Below are 18,452 nucleotides of genomic sequence, written 5' to 3'. Positions count from 1 at the left end.
ACAGTTCAAAAAGAGGCGGAGTCTGATTTCACATGTGTCAAAGGACACATGTGTTAGTCAACACCTTCGTGGTGTTGGGGAATCACTAGTGATAGGGGGGGGGGGGTGGGGGTCCTAATGAGTGGGTTGAGTAATAGGCTGTGTAAATTCCAGAGAAAATGGGATAAAAATTTGAGAAAAAAAAAGAAAATTAATGAAATAAAGAACTTTTGACTGGTACTGTATTTGGCACACATTTGGCACGATTATCACAATTCCACATGGATTTCCACATGAAGTTCACAATGTAACACAACAGCTGAACACTCTAAGAACTTCTCAAATGATTGAGAGTCTTTAGACTATCTAGTCACTGGTGGGAAAAATGTATTTGGAGTCAGTTGAGAGGAAAAATGTGTGTGTGTGTGTGTGTGTGTGTGTGTGTGTTTGTGAAGAGACAGAGAGAAGAGTATGATAAATGCCTGATGCCCATCCACTCAGCTCCCCTCCCCAATCGTTCAAAGGTGTGCTTTGCCCTTTTAGCATGGCTCAGTGGCTTATGAGGCCAGACTCGCTGTGTATTTACCTGTCTGTCAAGCGCACTGATGCCTGCACGTACAATGATAAGGAAAGGTTGCTGTTTAGAGCCTGCGCGGGCTTCGCAAAACAAACCTGCGCCGAGAGTGCATATTAATTCAGCCAGACAAAAAAACAGCGCTGATGAAATATAATGGCGGAGTGAGACGCAAACAAAGCAGGTGCTAAAATGATTCCATTTATTAAATCGAACAAAAGCCAGCTCAAAAGCAATGGCTTTCAGCAGCCGGTTGAGCACCAATTCTCGCTCTCCTCTCTCTCGCTTTGTTCCTCTCTCTTTCTGAGCACTGAGCAATGAAATTAGATGCTGTAAAGAATAACGATATATTCTGTAGCTTTCTGTATTGCGGGAAAGTGCTGGTGTATTCCTAATGTATGCACATTAATACTGTTATGGCTCTGCAATAACAGGCCATCTTAACCCCAGCATCTACATAACCGCAAGCTAAATAGTTAACAGGTAGCATGTGCAGTAGTTTGGGTTTGAAGTTATGAGACGAATTACTTTAAATTTCAATGAAGTGAAGCACTTATACAAGTACGAATTGGATTTATAGTGCAGATTCAGACAATCGTTCTGAACACAGATCAGATATATGTGTAGAGCGTCCTGCAGCTTTCTTTATTTATCTCTCTCTCTGAACACTAATAAATGAAATATTAAATTAGATGCTGTATAGAATAATGGTATATTCTGTAGCTTTCTGTATCCCTGATATATGCACATTAATACAGAAGCAGTGGTTAATCTTTGCAAAACTGCTGTGATACAATAAATAAACATATAAATAAGGGCACCGTGTGGTCCAATGGTCTAAAGCACTGCCACTATGATCGGGAGATCAGTGGTTTGAATCCCAGTCATGCAGCTTGCCATCTGCTGCCAGAGCCCTGAGAGCCACAAATGGCCTCGCTCTCTCTGGGTGGGTAGATGGTGCTCTTTCACCTCATCACTCCTAGGGTGATGTCGATCAGCACAAGACGTTGAGTTGATGTATCGGAACACAGTCGCTGCACTTTTCTTCCGAGTGCGTTGTGATGATACTTGGCAATGCTCAAAAAGTGTCGGAGGAGGCATGTGCTAGTCTTCACCCTCCTTGTGTTGTGTCATCACTTATGGGGCATATACAGCTGAGTAGCAGCGGGAGGAGTAATGCAAATTATTACAGGTGTGTTCTGATTAGACACTGGGTCTTGCCACAAAAGTGGACTTGAAAAGGGGCACATGATAGGACTGAGAGAAGCAGGATAATTTATCACTAACCAAGTATCTATTGGACCAGCTGGGATGCCAACTTCAGACACCTATGAGTATAGAGCAGGATCTGCAGGCCCATCTGCAACATCTTTGGGCAAATATGCTGCAGGATGTCATATAGAACCAGTATGCCTCCATGTCCAATTATCAATCATATTTTATCTGGTATCCTGACTAGAGGGGATAAAACATGGTACTATAGAAAAACATTAAAATATTTTGACAGTCAACAAAATGCTGCAGATTCAGAACATATATAATTGTAGATTCATAAAGTTTCACAATGGTGAGCCTCCCTAAACAATTAAACAGCCAAAAGCACAATATGTCTGGATGTGCTGGGCGCGAGGGCGTTCCTGCATCAGTTTTGTTGTTTTATCTTTAGAGATAAGGCGCTAATAGGATCAGCCAGGCTGGAGCTGATTGGACTTTTCTCTTTGAAACAGAGAGTGCACAATAAAAGTGTGAACAGAGGGTCAGGAGGAGTGTTTACTGTTTTTCTTTTTTTGGGGGGTCCTTGTCTTGCCCCGGCTATCTGACAGGGAGATAACTCTCGCTTACTCCCACCATCATCAAATAACAAGAAAATGATAATGCACTGGCAATCTCCCCACAAAATACCCCTGTGTGAACAGACACCAGCCTATCGATCAATAATCCATTAGCATCCCTTCTCTGTTCTGTGCCGGCCCCACAAGAGTCTTGTCTCAGCCTCCCCAGTTTATCGCTCCTGTCCTCCCTATGCCAGCCACACACCAGCTCGTCTGCGACACACACATACTCACACACACTATTCTATAGCCCAGTGCGGAGTTTTTTGTCCACTGTTGTTTGAATGCTACAGAAAGCAATACATGCCAATTTGTACTCATCTATATATAAAAAAATCACTAAAGAAAACTGCTTTATAAACCAGGCAGTTCATTTTTTTCTTTTATTTCTATTTTTCTCCAACTCAGCTAGGCCAATTGTCCCACCCATGTGGCTGCTACTCAGCTGTATATCTCCCATCACTGGTGATGCCACAACACAAGGAGCACATGCCTCCTCCAATACATGTGAAGTCAGACTCTGCCTCTTTTCCAACTGCTGCTGATGCAGCATTGCCGAGTAGCATCACAGAGCACTCGGAGGAAAGCGCAGCAACTCGGTTCTGATACATCAGCTCACAGACACCTTGTGCTGATCCACATCACCCTAGGAGTGATGAGGGGAAAGAGCTGCATCTACCCACCCAGAGAGAGCAAGACCAATTGTGCTCTCTCAGGGCTCCAGCAGCTGATGGCAAGCTGCATGACCAGGATTTGAACCAGCCTTACTGTAACATAGTGGTTTAAGGCAAAAGCTGCACCAGGAGAATATGGAGGCAATGCTAAAAAAGGCAAATCAGGGTAAAAATGCTAGCCTACCCTGTATAGCACAACTTGGAACCTGGGCTTCCTGACGGTGGGTAGCATCACTGCAGGTATCCGCACAAATGGCACAATGCTAGATGCTAAGCCTATGAAATTGGCTACATTCTCTACAGCAAGATAGCAAATCATACTATGTCAACAATATCTAGTAATTTCTATAGTAAATCTGGAAAATACGAGCTATGGATTTGAGCTAGATCTGATAATTGATGCCAAATGTATGGACATCCTATGTACAAATTTTAGGGTTTCTATATATTTAAAAAAGTTGGAAACTGCTATGAAGATTTTTTTTTTGGTTAATGCATGTATCACTCATTCAGCAGTTTTCTGATACCACTGGTAATTTGAGAGCGGCGCAAAGAGTGCAGTTTAATTGCCTGCCTAAGCTGAGGTGAACTCTAGTCTGTAGGGTTGAGCTCCAGCTTCACACAGTGGAGGTGTTCAGTGGGGAGGAGTTTGACTGTTAGAAATGTTTGAATAGATACAAAAGCTTAAGAAAAGCCTGAAAACTCAGAAGAAATTAACAGACAGGAATGCATCTTGGAGGATAGTTGTTCTAGACCAGGGGTGTCCAAACTTTTTTTGTTGGGGGCCAGAAGGAAAAATATATTTGAAGTCACGGCCACACTCTGTAAAAAAAACAAATAATGAAATATACCACTTTAAATAATACTTTTTTCCTGATTATTTCATTCACACACCATTTTACTTGACTAACTATCTTTATCTTTGACAGTGTTGTGTAAACTAAGAGTTTTCAAATTGATGTTTAATTTCATGATGTCTCTTAATATAAAACTCCTTAATTACGGCAACTTTTAGACTCTTTGGCCCGTTTTTCTGCGCTAGAAATGCGCACTCTCTCCTCTTTTAGACTCTTTTGCCCCGTTTTTCTGCGCTAGAAATGCACACCCTCTCCGACTCTTTGGCCTGTTTCTGACACCTAGCATTCAAACTTTGAATCTAACATTATAAAAACCTGCTTAACAGCGGGCCAACTTTCATTCTATTTCTAAAATACCTCGCGGGCCGCTCCAAAAAAGGAAACAGGCCGCAAATGGCCCACGGGCCATAGTTTGGACACCCCTGTTCTAGACTGTCATGGAGGGACTCAGAATAGCAGAGGGTCATCTTCAGTGACGAATCCCACATTGGTGGAGACAACCAACAAATCTATGTGTAGAGGCACCGAGGTCAGCACTAAGATCAATGGTCTTTAGGCATGATGTGGGGTGTGATTTTAAATAATGCCAGATCACAAATGGCCTTCATAGGCTTTATTCACCTGTCACCATCGTCTACTAAAACAAGGCTGTGGGGGACGGAAGTAGCATTGCACCGCTAAAGAAATTTTATAAAAGGTCAAACCTTCCATAGTTTTCCTAAAGATCCCGTACTTCACAGTAAATTAATTCACAAAAGAGATCAGTAGAGATCGCCATTTCAGTTTAAGATGTATGTTACTTTGCTAGCTAGCTAAGGCTAGCCATATTAATATAACACTGCCAGCCAGTCTTGCCAGATGAATGTTAGTAAAGAGTAATAGTAAGCTAGGTAAACCTGATTCTTTGGCTTTGACTTGATCAACCCTGAACTGGTTATTTTCTTAAAGTTTAAAGTCAAAATGAGTGGTGGGTCATGTTAGTCAAAGAGCCATAGCTCTTTAGAGTAGCCTGCTTAGCTTAGCTAGCTAGTTAATATCCTACTGTGGGGAGCCAGGTCTTACAAGAATGTACACTTGCAAGCTTAGCTGGGGTGTATTTGGGGTGTATTTAACGGTTGTGTTAACATTAACTTTAGGTCTGGTTTGATATTGCAGATTAAAGTGGACACAAAAGTAAGTTCAGAACACTTTAGAAAAGAGTGTTTCTTTAAGACACTGGTTGGAATGAGAAAGTTGAAGACGGATGTTAGTTGAAAGTTGAAAGATGAAGAAGGGTAGTTCAGTGAAGCCTGTAAGGAGGACTGTACTTAGACCAATTACAAGGTATTTTAGTAACTAACTAACTAGCAAGCTAGATAACACATGAGTTGACACCATTGGGAATCTCCATTAGGAATCTCTAGATGGCTGACATTTAGCATTAATGTCACAATTCATTCAATCTGCTGCTGCACCCAGCCTTAGTGTAAATCTGGAAATCTAAGCTTACTGCAAATAAGTTCTATTCTATTCTATTTTTATATATTTTTAATATTTTATTAACTGTTATTTTAATGATTATTACATGTAGATATTATTATCTTTATCATGTTAATCCCTGTTTTTGTAAATGCTCGGCTACATAAAAAAAAAAAAAAAAGAGGATCGCCCTCAATGTACTTCCTGGTCAAAAAAAAAATGGTTGATTGATTGGTTGATTGATTACACATTCATTACACACAACATCTGTATGTGTAGTTTAATATATAGAGTTTCCAAATCAGTCTAAATAAGTTCCTGGTAACTTCTATCTTCCCTCTGAATAGCAACACAATCAGACACTTTCTTTCAGGTGCAACTATTTCTTAGACAATGAGCGTATATTAGATTCTTATGTGACATGGAAAAGACAAACGACTCTGGACAAGTTGCCCCACAGCCCCTTTTACATTTGCCACTTTATTTGGGAGAGACAAACAAGGTAGCTGCAAGGTAGGGCTCTCTCACCTCATTGACGTCTATGCTGTGTCTCCTCATGTACTCCCGATCATTGACCTGCCCTCCTTCCACAAAGTCCATGGTCAGAACACGCTTGGTTGAAAGGTCCCAGTGGATTTTGGGCACCTGAAACAGAAACGAAGATTCGGAAATCAGTTACGGAAATGGCACGGCCTGGGACTCAAATGACTCACTGCACACAATAGTTTTCTTTCCTATTGATCGGACTTGTAACTGTAACTCTGCCAGAACTGGGCGGGCCATTGACAGTCTCCTCACTGCAGTGTACACAAACTCTCATTGATTCTACTAAAGGATGTCATCAAGTGCTATTGGACACTGCGATTTCTGAAGCGCATCTGCAGCTCATTCATTCCTGACCCGGCCCAAAAGTGTCATTACCCCAAAGGATGGGCTCGGCAGCCGCCGCACGGAGTCCGCGGGGCCCTGAAACACGCCGCTGTTATCCAGCGTACCCTCCTGGCTCTGATCCCACTGATTTGACTGGCAGATTAATTAACTGATTGTGCTTTTAAATGGAAGCGGTTGGACTGCTGTGAGATATTCAGAGGCTCAGTTGTTAGTTTATTTGTGGTACAGAAGTCTTGGCTCTGAATGCGGATATCTCTCCGTGAGCCTCTGGAGCGCCGGGCTGCTGGAGGATTGCTGCGAGAGCAGAGAGCCGAGAGCACAGCGGAGGTGCTGAGGGTTTTAATATTTCAAAAAATAAGCCTCTCTGTCCCAGTGAGAATCGCTCTCCGCGTTCCTGACGAGCATGTGAAACAGAGGGACAGGAGACAAGGGAACGGGAAAGAGAGAGAGAGAGAGAGAGAGAGAGAGAGAGAGAGAGAGAGAGAGAGAGAGAGAGAGAGAGAGAGAGAAGAGAAAGAGAGGTTAGGGTGTGCAAGAAAGTGAGAGAGACAACTAGAGAGGGTATAGAGAGACACTGTATAGTTACTAACGGACAGAGAGTTAGTTATGCATGCAAATGATGAGATTTAAATATTGAATGAGAGAAAATGAGTGAAAGAACAAAAACAAAAAGTGTAGCAACATTGCATGAATGCAGATATAATCTAAAGTATGTATCAATTACTTTTTATCATGAATTCTCATACATTTATGTTACTTTTTCAAGTGTAAGCAGTACTGGGTTGCGGAAAAGCACTATACCAGCACCTACAGGATCAATACCCAGCCAACCACCTAACATTTTCTATGGGAGTACGCCACATTGAATTGAGATATTCTCCACTATATGCAAATTAATGCCATACAAATTATCTAGACCAATTTACAGATATTGAGGTCCCCAGCTTCTGCTTTTTGAGGTTTTGCTTCCTACCTATTCTCAGAAACAACAGCTGGAGCTTCATTCATCTCACAAAAGAACTCTTTTGAAATAATTAAAGACATTCATGAGAAGCGACAGCCAATCACGCACAGCATACTCTCAACCGGAAATGACCGTCCACCTGGCCAATCTAGGCAATTTAGAATAACCAATTTACCAGATCTCCATGTTTTTGGACTGTGAGAGGAAACCAGAGTGACTGGAGGAAACCCATGCAGACACAGGGTGAACATAAACACTTCACCCAGATAAGGACTTGAACCAAGGACCCCAGTGCTGGGAGACGAATGTGCTACCCACTAAGCCTCCATGCCTCTGGTGGATAGTGTCGTCTGACTGTGGCCTGTATTTACATCTGACCCTCTGCAACAAAGCCCAGGACTGCACTTTATCATTCAGACTCGAGATAAACACACCTGGCAGCAATAAACACTGCTATGCAATAAAATAAAGAAATAAATATAAAGATGCCACGTGCTCCGAAAGGCAAAGCAGACATGTGATTGCGACAGGCTGTATAATCGCGCTTGTTTAACAGCGCGAGAGCCAGTCACGCAGCAGCGGGGATTTGTTCCCAACACCAGGGCCGCTGCTCTCCTGTCAGGAGTTTAGAGAAAGCTAATATTGCACCGTAAAGCTCCAGATCCGCAGGTAAGACCCTCGCACTCCTGATTAGTCCCCAGGGCCAGCCAGGTCTCTTTGTTATTCATTAAAAATGAAACGGGGCTCTTTGCGAGAGCACTCTGCAATTGTTATGACAGATTATTTACCTCGCAAAGTCGTCTTACCGCAGGGAAATATAGGCTGCTGTAATGCAGGGCGGATAGCGGAGAGAAAATTACTGCTCTTGGCGTGAGAAACACTCAGCATTATTCCTGCTATATAGAGCAGTCACACACATACGGATTTAGTAAAAGAAAAATAAAAAGATATACACATCTACACAATGTTAAAAAGTCACCTGAGGTTACCTGAACTAAGAGATCACCGGGGCAGAGTTTCCCAGAAGTTTCATAGTGATGCAGCTGTGTCCCAATTACCTCAGGAGAACTGCATTGTTGGCCACACCAGTCGATAACAAAGAATTACTGAGTATTCTTTCCATTCAACACCATAAAATATGTCACAAGACAATTTAATGAGACAAAAGTAGTAGATAAAAGTACTAATAAACTGTATAATACTACTGCCTTTACTATGGTGGTGTATGGTGCAGCCATTACTGATTCAGAACCCAGGGATGGTGAAGGTTAAGAGGTTAGGTCAGAACAACCTGACTAGTGAACAGTTTTTACCCATAGGTCATCAGGCTTTTGAACAAACTGTGAGACTGTGACACTACAAAAAACCCACACCTTTTCATTTGACCATTTTCAACAATAAAAATAATATTGATATTTATTTATATATTGCTTCTATGGTTAACCCTAATAAGTATCTTAAATATATATATATATATATATATATATATATATATATATATATATATATATATATATATATATATATATATATATATATATATATATTTTTTGTTTAATATATATATATATATATATATATATATATATATATATATATTAAATATATAAATAAATATATATATGAGTGTCCTGTTTTTTTTCATCATACCACTGTATTGAAAGCTGAGCTCTATTGGATATCAGATTACAAAACAAAAAAAAAGCAGTGACTCAGAAAGAGTACAGGTCCACAGGGAAAGATTACACACAAACTCTATTGATTTCTTGATTCAGTTGTACTAGAACTATAAATTAACAATGTGCCAGTCTGACAGAACCCTTAACAAAAATCTCAAAAAGAACCTCCATCAGCTTTGCTACAGAAGACTTTACAGACCAGATGTTTCAAACTGCAGCCGGTATTTTAGCACATGAAACTGCAGATAAAGTGTTTTTTCCTGTTTTTACACTTATTTTAACTTGTGTAGGGCTCGATAATTAGAGCTTCTGTTTAAATGTTAGGTTCTGCTTTATATGAGGTGTATCTTATAGCTGTGGAGTCACACATTAACAAAACCATGCGACTGTAACTTAAATTGAGTCATTTTAAGGAGAAATCTGAATAGGCCTCGATAGGTGACAATCATTAATAATGCTAAGTGGTAATTATTACTGAATAATTTAAATCATTTTTGCTGATCTCAATATCGCCCTTTTTTTTTCTTAAAGTGGAAGTCTATATTATTTTGTTTTTAAACTGAAAGCAGACGCATTTCTGAGTGGAGAAGGAAGAAAATATTGTGTTTAATGGTACAAGCATGCTGAAAAAAACATCCCTATTAGGCCTAATATATTAATTCTAATAACTGAGGTTCATCTGGCCACGTCACGCGTCTTTACGTACTTACGTCACACGTCCAGCCTCTAAAAAGAGGATCAGGCTCAGCGAGCGGCTGGTGGAGCAATGGAGACTTCAGAAGGGGAAACTCAGAACTCAGTAGCTCATTTACTCATAGTAAAACCAAAGAAACAAAGGAGTGAAGTTTCTGACTGAACATAACCTGGAATCGGATTCATCCGCTAAGAAAGGAGACCTCTTTTATTTTTAACAATATTTATTTTTTTTTTACAAAAAAAAAAAAAAAAATCAGGTTTAATATAAAATATAAAACAATATTCTTTACACTGAATTTTGTACCATTTCCAGTTATTGACTGAACCTGAAGAGCCTAAATGGCCAAATGAGGGAAAAAAGGGGAGTGTTCTAAAATTTTTGACCAGTAGTGTATATGGATCTTTATTGGTGCAGCACAAACCTTAAGAAAGTCAAACTGTTTGAGCATGCTGGCCACTTTCTCAGCATTTCTGCCTTCGTTCAGGAAGTCAAGCTCCAGAGGCATGTTCCGCTTAGCCTCCTCCACCAGCCACATGAACGCAAAGTCAGGGAACAGCCAGTGGACCACCTGTAATAAGAACTGAACACACACACACACACACACACACACACAGAGAACCATCATAAATACTACAATTACAAACTGTAGTAACTAATTAACTCATTTCTGGACATTGTATTAGTCACCCTCTACCTCATTTATCCTTCCTTAACATCTTTATTGTCACACAGGACCAATCAAAATCACCTGCAGGTCAAAAAGTCAGAATCACAGGTAATGTCATGACACAGCATCTTGATATGTTTCCCATAAATAAAAATATTATGATATTAGGATACTGTGTGATATCTTGCGATACTTTGCAATACTAAATATATATTTATGAAAATGAATGATTTCCAAATGAAATGTAAAATTTACTGATGATCAGTGATGGTTTGGCGAGCCATGTCATCTGCTGGTGTTGATCCACTGTGTTTTATTATCAAGTCTTAAATCAGTGCAGTTTTGTTTTCCCACAAAATCTTACAGCACTTCATGCTGACAACTTTTATGGAGATGTGGATTTCATTTTCCAGCAGGATTTGGCACTCTGCCCACACTGCCAAAAGTAACAATTGGTCTTATATATGATATTCTAATTTTCTGAGACACTGATTTTTAAGTTTGCATTGACTTTTGTGGTTAGACCACTTTTGTCTAATTGTCTAATTGTTGTTAATCATGATGAAGCAGTGGTTCTCATCCTTGGTCACGGAGACCTCCAACCCTGCATGGTATTAGTGCTTCCATGCTCTAAAACACCTGATTCAAATTATCAGCTTGTTAATAGCTTTTATTAAAGTCAAAATTTAAGTTGTCTAGCTATATCCACAGGGATATGCAAGTTTCCAAAAATTACACCTTAATTCCTGCTATTTATGAGTAATAAAGTGTTCAGTGAACATATAGTTAACTATATGGACAAAAGTATTGGAACACCAGCTCATTCATTGTTTCTTTCAAATAGATCAAGAGATTTTGAAGAGCATGTCCTGTTTTTGTAAAAGTAACCGTCTCTGCTCTCCATACAGTAGAAGACAATTTCCTAGATACTAGATTCAGGAGCATTGCTGTAAGGATTTAATTGCATTTAGTGACGAGAGCATTAGTGAGGTTAAGATGAGGTTAGATGATCACCCAACTCACCTTATCCCCAACTACCCAAAAACATCCCAAAAGAATTGGGGGGGGGGGAGGACATAAATTTGCATGGTGGACATAAATTGAGTCTTATTCTAATGGCACTGGGTGCAACTTAAATTAGTTGAATGCATTCATTAGATAATGTGACATATAGTGTGCATTGATTGGTCTGGCTAAAATAAATTCATCACATGGTCGGTATAACAGATGAAATTGTATACGCACGACTGGATGCCTTTTTGCTTTATCATGAATAATACCAGGAATTGAATGATGGGTTTGTTATTTAAACTCTAATGGGGGGTATGAGCGTCTCTCATCAGGCTAAATGTGACCATGTGACAGTGACGGAGTGTGCGAATTAGCTAGCGGTAACTAGCCGCAATCTGGCCCATTCGATTTATACTCACCTCCATCACAACAATGTCCTTGGAGCTCTGGGCCTGGACCTTTGGATGCTGCACTTTGACGGCTACAGTCCTCCCATCAGGCAGGACCGCTTTGTGAACCTGGGCTAAAGAAGCTGCTCCATGGGGTTTCTCTTCAAAGCTGATGAACAACTGCTCCAGCTGTGGAGAAAAAGAATCAGAATATGAGTGTATTAACCTGAAAAACTCTATATAACATTAGAATAAACCCAATTTAACAAAAGAAGTTAGTGGTCACAGAATGTATCTACCTGTAAAACTCAATGGGGCAGTTTCCTCAACCGGGATTAAACCTAGTCTTGGACTACAAAGTCCAATGGAGTTTGAATGGAGATTTTTCACTGAAAGGAAAACTTAATCTCTGTCTAGGAAACCAACCTAGTTCCTAAACTAAAAAAAAAAATGGTTCAAAGGGTTCTAAACATGATCAAGCTCTGTGTATCTCTTGATCCTAGTCTACAAACTAGCTTTGGATATTTTAAGTAACATCAAAGCACTGTTATAAGTCGCTCTGGATAAGGGCGTCTGCTAAATACCTTAAATGTTAATGTGTAACATTAGAATAAATTCAAATAAACATTAGTGGCAACAGTGAGAGTGTATACCTGTAAAACTCTACAGGTGCATCTCTAAAAATCTGAAAATCATTGAAACGTTACAGTACTTTATTTCAGTAATTCAGTTTGAAATGTGAAACTCATATATTATATAGTATTAAACACAGAGTGATCTACTTTAAGCATGTATTTCTTTTAGTGTTGATGATTATGTCTTACAGCCAATGAAACCCCAAAAATCGGTGTCTCAGAAAATTAGAATACTATATAAGACCAATTGGTACTTTTGGCAGTGTGGGCAGAGTGCCAAGTCCTGCTGGAAAATTAAATCTGCATCTCCATAAAAGTTGTAATCAGCAGAGGGAAGCATGAAGGGCTGTAAGATTTTGTGGGAAAACAAAACTGCACTGACTTTATACTTGATAATAAAGCACAGTGGATCAACACCAGCAGATGACATGTCTCTCCAAACCATCACTGATCATCAGTACATTTTACATTTCATTTGTAAATCAAGGGAGCAGAGTCTGGAGGAAGAGTGGAGAGGCACACAGAGACCTCTGAATTTAGGATGTGTTCAAGCCTTTGATTGTTACTGTATATTAATGCATATATTTGAGTTGAGCAGACAAAACATAAAATATATCTTCAGTTAGTACTGTCTGCAATCAAATAAATAAAAGTCAAAGCAAATGTAAGAAACACTGATTTTTTTGGGTATTTTCCATCCAGTCCCAACCTTTTTTGATTTAGAGATGTGCATATAGCATCAGATTAAACCCTGGCTGCTGATAGGAAGGTAACAAAGCAAAGCAGAGAGCCAAGCATGGGCGTTATGCAGAAAACCTGGCTTAATTATGCCAAAACTGAAAATACTGCACCCACACGACATGGGCTGATGATATAACGCCAAAAGGAAGTGACACATCTCCCACCCACAAGAGGGCCAACCCAGAAATAAATCTAGCGAGCTGAAGCCCCTCCAAACTTCAACATTATCACCAGTGTTAAAGTGTTTGCTGACGCAGCCGAGACATTGTGGAGTGAAGTCGAGACAAGACATGGAGGGAAATAAATTACAAATAAAAAAAATAAACAAATAACTCCACATAAAAACCCATTTTTTACGACATTACTCATTTGGCTGGCCACCAAACACCACCCACCTTTAAATGAGTGTGAAAACTACTTAACGAAGGTCAAGCGACTCCATTTAGATTGTTCCTTTTTTACCTGTGAGTAAACACGGCTTGGGGAAAAGACACAAAACAAACAAAGCAGCCAAAAATAAAAAACATACAACATGTGGAAAAATATCTGTGTATTGAAAATAATCCTTTGAGGAACAATATGTATATTTATATATCAATATATATCAATATATCATACCTTTTGTGTTGCAGTATAAGCTGTATAAAGTTTTTATACAGACAATGTACCACAATACATTTCCTTCTTTTATTTTTTGAATGAACATATTATTACACATATAGAGAAATGTTATCCTTCACTTTAAGGTATTTTTGTACATTTTATACAGCTTTATAAAGTAGGATTCTATTTTAGCATGTGGTTAAACCAAAAATATTTTTTAAAGTATGTTTAATTTAGTTATTTGTATAGCTACAGTCAAGCTATTTACACACGTTAAATAATTCTCAGTTCACTCTGTCCATGACAAACTTAAAAATTAAGAATACTGATATATCTCATATTGTCTCCATTTTATTCCATATCAACTTTCACTCAATTAATCTACCCTGTCACTTTAATGCATGAAATTAAATAAAATGTGAAAAAGATGATCCCAAGCTTAGATCCCAGATGGACTACAAGACGAAAGCAGAGCTGGCTAATGTACACCGTACACACAGATATATAGTCGTTATCTCCACTGTTTTGGACTGTGGTAGCCATTTACACATGTGGAGTTATTTAGTACATATTACTCATTTTAAAAGATGTGGCTACAGTGTAAACAATAATTAATCATGTAAGAAAAAAACAGTTAAGCTCAACTCAAGTACATTGTTTGAACACAACATTAAATACTTAAATAAACTTGGTTAAATTGCTTGCTATAACAGTCATTTTAACATGTCAACATGTAAGCCTGGCATATATGTGTCCTGAAATAGCAATGTGGACTAGTGTGTTTTGCTCCTGTTAAAGTTCTCCTAGATTAAGTGAGTCAGGAATGGTCCAGAATGCTTTATGAACCTCCATATCCTTCCCCCTCTTTCACTGAGCATTTTAAACCCACAGCTCAGCCTGCGGAGTAAACTTTGTCCTTCTTATCAATCATAGCGCGGGACTTCACTGCTTGACTGGGCATGTCTAATGCAGCTTGCGAAGCCGTAGGCCATCTATCTGACCAGACAGGGCAGCCCTGCGGGAACCGGAGGAATCCAGCCCTCGAGCTCTCTCTACCAGCGGCCAGGAAACACAGCCTGATGTCAATGTCAGTGAGAGTTCAGCTGTGCAGGCTGGGATGAGCAGGGTTCTCTCAGGAAATGATGACCAAAGGCAAAACAGGGAGGCCATGATACGCTAGCAGCACATGATATGTCTGCAGTACTTAGAGTAGCAGTCAAAAGTTTGAGCACATCTATTTCTATTTATCTAGAAGGAGTTCCTTTGAGTTTTACAAAGCCTGTAAATACGTGAAGATACCAAGAATCTGGAAATGCATTATAGTGGATTATACACATTCCAGCTTTTTTTCTGAATTTGAAAATGTGCATAAACAAAAAAGATTGATGGAAAAGAATCAATAAAGCCTTAAGCACCTATGGGTCATCCAGTAACTTTGTTTTGATTGCCTAAACTTACTGTCCTAAATTGCCCTATATTCCCAATGCTAGCCTTTACTGCCCTATACTCTGTGCAGTATGGTATATTACTCTATACTGCCATTTACCACACTATATTGCCCTATACCACCCTACACTACCTGCAGTACTGTATATTTCTCTATACTGTCCTATACCACCAGGGAGTGTACTCCCTGCTGTAACTTATACTACCCTATATTTTCCTATATTTTCAGTGCTACCCTTTACTCCCTGCTATAGCCTGCTATATTTTCCTGTATTCACCCTATACTCCTCGCAATACCATATATGTCCCTATACCACTCTATACTTCCTGCAGTACTGTATATTTCCCTATACTGTCCTATACCACCCTTTACTCCCTGCAGTAAAGTATACTCCCTTATACTACCATATACTGCCCAATGCTTCCCTGTATTCTCAATGCTACCCCATACTGCCCTAAATTCCCTGCAATAGCGTACATTTCCCTATATTCCCTATAACATTCTATATTCCCTGCAGTACCTCATTCTACCCTATAATGCCCTATACCATCCTATACTCCCTGCAGTACCTTATACTACCCTATACCACCATATACTCCCTGCAGTACCTCATACTACCCTATACTGCCCTACACCACCCTACACTCCCTGTAGTACCATATACTAACCCATACTGCCCTATACCACCTTATACTCCCTGCAGTATGCTGCTCTATAACACCATACACTATCTGCAGTACCATATACTACCCTATACTGCGCTTTACCACCCTATACTCCCTGCAGTAAAGTATATTACCCTATACTGCCCAATACCACCATATACTCCGTGCAGTACCATATAGAACCATATACTCTCTGTAGTATGCTGCCCTATATCACCATATACTCCCTCTCAGTACTATATACTACCCTGTGTTGCCCTACACTCCATATTCTATACCATATACTCCTTGTACAATGTTATACTAGCTATACATACTATACTGCTTTAAACTACACCCTATACTCTCATCAGCAGGCACATGTGTCCAGGAAATGAAAACGACTGGCCCAGACGGTCCGATCATTACTCACAGTTTTTCAAATAATTCTTTAGACATGCTGAACTGATGAATTTAAAACTCATCTAAAAAAATAAATAAATTCCACAACTGCACAGAACTTGTGAAACTGATCAAACTTTGACATTGCTTTAGATTCAAGGCCTTCAGGTTGCCTTAATGCTGCTTTGCACATTCCTTAAGTTCTCTCCTCTACTGAGAAATAAACCTTCTGACATTTTTCCAAAAGTCATATGTTAAATACTTGACTATACAGTTGTGGAAACAAATTCATGAGTCTCGCCAACACTCCCTATACTACCCAATGCTTTCTATACTACTCTGGACTTCATATACTATTCTATACCACCCTCACTCTTTATGTGATATACTTCCCTATACTATGCTATACTATACTTCCCTATACTATTCCATGATTTCTATACTATTCTATATTACCTATATTATTCTATACTACCCATACTCATTTTACTTGCTATACTACCCTATACTATACTACACCACAAAATCCCTATATAACCTTACACATTCCTTAACTTTGCATAACTGTCCAGTTTGTTTAAGAGAACTGGTGTGTTTCACCAGTTGTTTTTAGCTGGCATGTGTGCCCAGTGACTGGAAATGACAGGCCCACTGGCGACGATAAAAAAAAAAAAGAAATATTAAAGCTTTAAACAGTGACCACAATACCATGTGATCAATAATCTTTTTTTTTTTTTTTTTTTTTTTTTGCAATACAGCAGAATAAGATAGAGACACTAAACCTGTGTTGGCTTCACTTCTGAGAGACGTGCTGGTAAAACTTGCAGTTTATTACCAACTGTGTTTTTTTGTGTGTAAATATTATTACCCCTACATTTGCACTGCAATGTGGCACAAAAGTGTTTTATATAACTCTTTGTAATTACGCTGTTGAAGTTGAATTTTCTTCTTTTTTTTTTTTTTTTGTATTTTACAATGTATTGGAAATAGTGGATCAGGACCAATATTAGAGGAGGGATCTAGATAACCAAAGAATAATCATCGTTTTATTTATTTATTTATTTTTGTGGTAATCATTAACATCATACAATTGCAAATCTCAGATAAGATGAGAGAATAAAGAAACTAGCCAAGGTTAAGATAGACAGTTTCAATTAAACACACTTTTGCCCATCGCACACTGTCGTTGGAACTGTGCATTCATGTATGCAGGGATTTTTCACTGTTCGATTTTCTTGCATTTTGATGGTACCACATTAAGTTAAAGCATTTGAAGACAGAGAAAGCCAAAGTAGATTATTAGGTCCACATGTGACATTTGTGGAATTTACACTGCCTTTTTTAAACAAACCAATGCTAATGCTAAGTAAGCTTAGCTAATATTACTCTCCTAGCCCTGTAGAGCTTGGGTCTCTGAGCAGGAAAACAGCCAGTTTGTGAAGACTGTGTTACTGGCGTAGATCGTGTTTCTGTGTACTTTGGTATGCAGACATGTCACAATATATAAAGATCAGACAACCAATAATACTGCTTCCCTGCTGACGTCTAACCATTTGTGTCTTACTGCTATCAGAGGCACACTGCTGCTGCTGCAGCTCAGCCAATCAGCTCTCTCTCCTGCCCCACCTCTAAACCCATACACCATACATCACCCAGTGCCCCTCCCAAACTACCCCTCCCCCTCCTTTTTCAAATTTGAGCTAAAGGTGGAGTTAGCAAAATTCAGGAAGTTTTTGTTACCTCTCATGGCCTCAGCTGCTGGACGGTGGGCTCCAGCTTCACGGGTGAACACAAACTGTGTGTTTAACACCATTATAAATCCTACACACACTCAAACATGCACTCAGTGGCCCTCAGTGCAGTGTTGGCTGAAGATGCAGACGGGATCAGCAGGCAGACAGCCTCTGACCTGTCGGCTTGATGCTGCCGGTGGCACCTGTCCGCTCTCATAGGTGCCGCGGCCCCGGGGGGACGGACGTACGCTATGATGCACAGGGACAAGCTGTCTGATGAAACTACCTGCAGCTGGGGGAACAGCACACGCTGTGCCCGGCTCCTGATCACATCCAGAACTGATACAGCTCAGCAGTTATGCAGCTACATCCAAAAAGGCTTAATTATAAAGCATCTGTGCTGATCTGAGTACCCCCGGGCAAATAAATAAAATTTGTTTCATTGCTGACCAGACTATGGTTTGTCTGTTCTCTCTCTTTACAAATGCAGACTAACAACAAAACAACTAAACATTTAATGCTTTTATTTTGTTTCTTTTTTCCCCCATACACTGTAAATGAATACTGAAGTCATT

General features: G+C 39.5%; 1 protein-coding gene across 1 annotated transcript in view; it reads right to left on the bottom strand.

Moving 5' to 3' along the window:
- Positions 1 to 18,452, bottom strand: part of adck1 (aarF domain containing kinase 1) — a 248,162-nt gene that overhangs the window by 100,104 nt on the left and 129,606 nt on the right. The window contains exons 5-7 of the mRNA XM_049463856.1: positions 11,703 to 11,861; positions 10,027 to 10,185; positions 5,903 to 6,019 (exon numbers count right to left, since the gene is read on the bottom strand). Coding sequence (XP_049319813.1) covers positions 5,903 to 6,019; positions 10,027 to 10,185; positions 11,703 to 11,861 — 435 coding nt within the window. The remainder of the gene's footprint in view (positions 1 to 5,902; positions 6,020 to 10,026; positions 10,186 to 11,702; positions 11,862 to 18,452) is intronic.

Source organism: Astyanax mexicanus, chromosome 14, assembly GCF_023375975.1.
Source record: "Astyanax mexicanus isolate ESR-SI-001 chromosome 14, AstMex3_surface, whole genome shotgun sequence".
NCBI classification, from domain to species: Eukaryota; Metazoa; Chordata; class Actinopteri; order Characiformes; family Acestrorhamphidae; genus Astyanax; species Astyanax mexicanus.
This window is presented reverse-complemented; position numbering and strand designations above follow the sequence as displayed.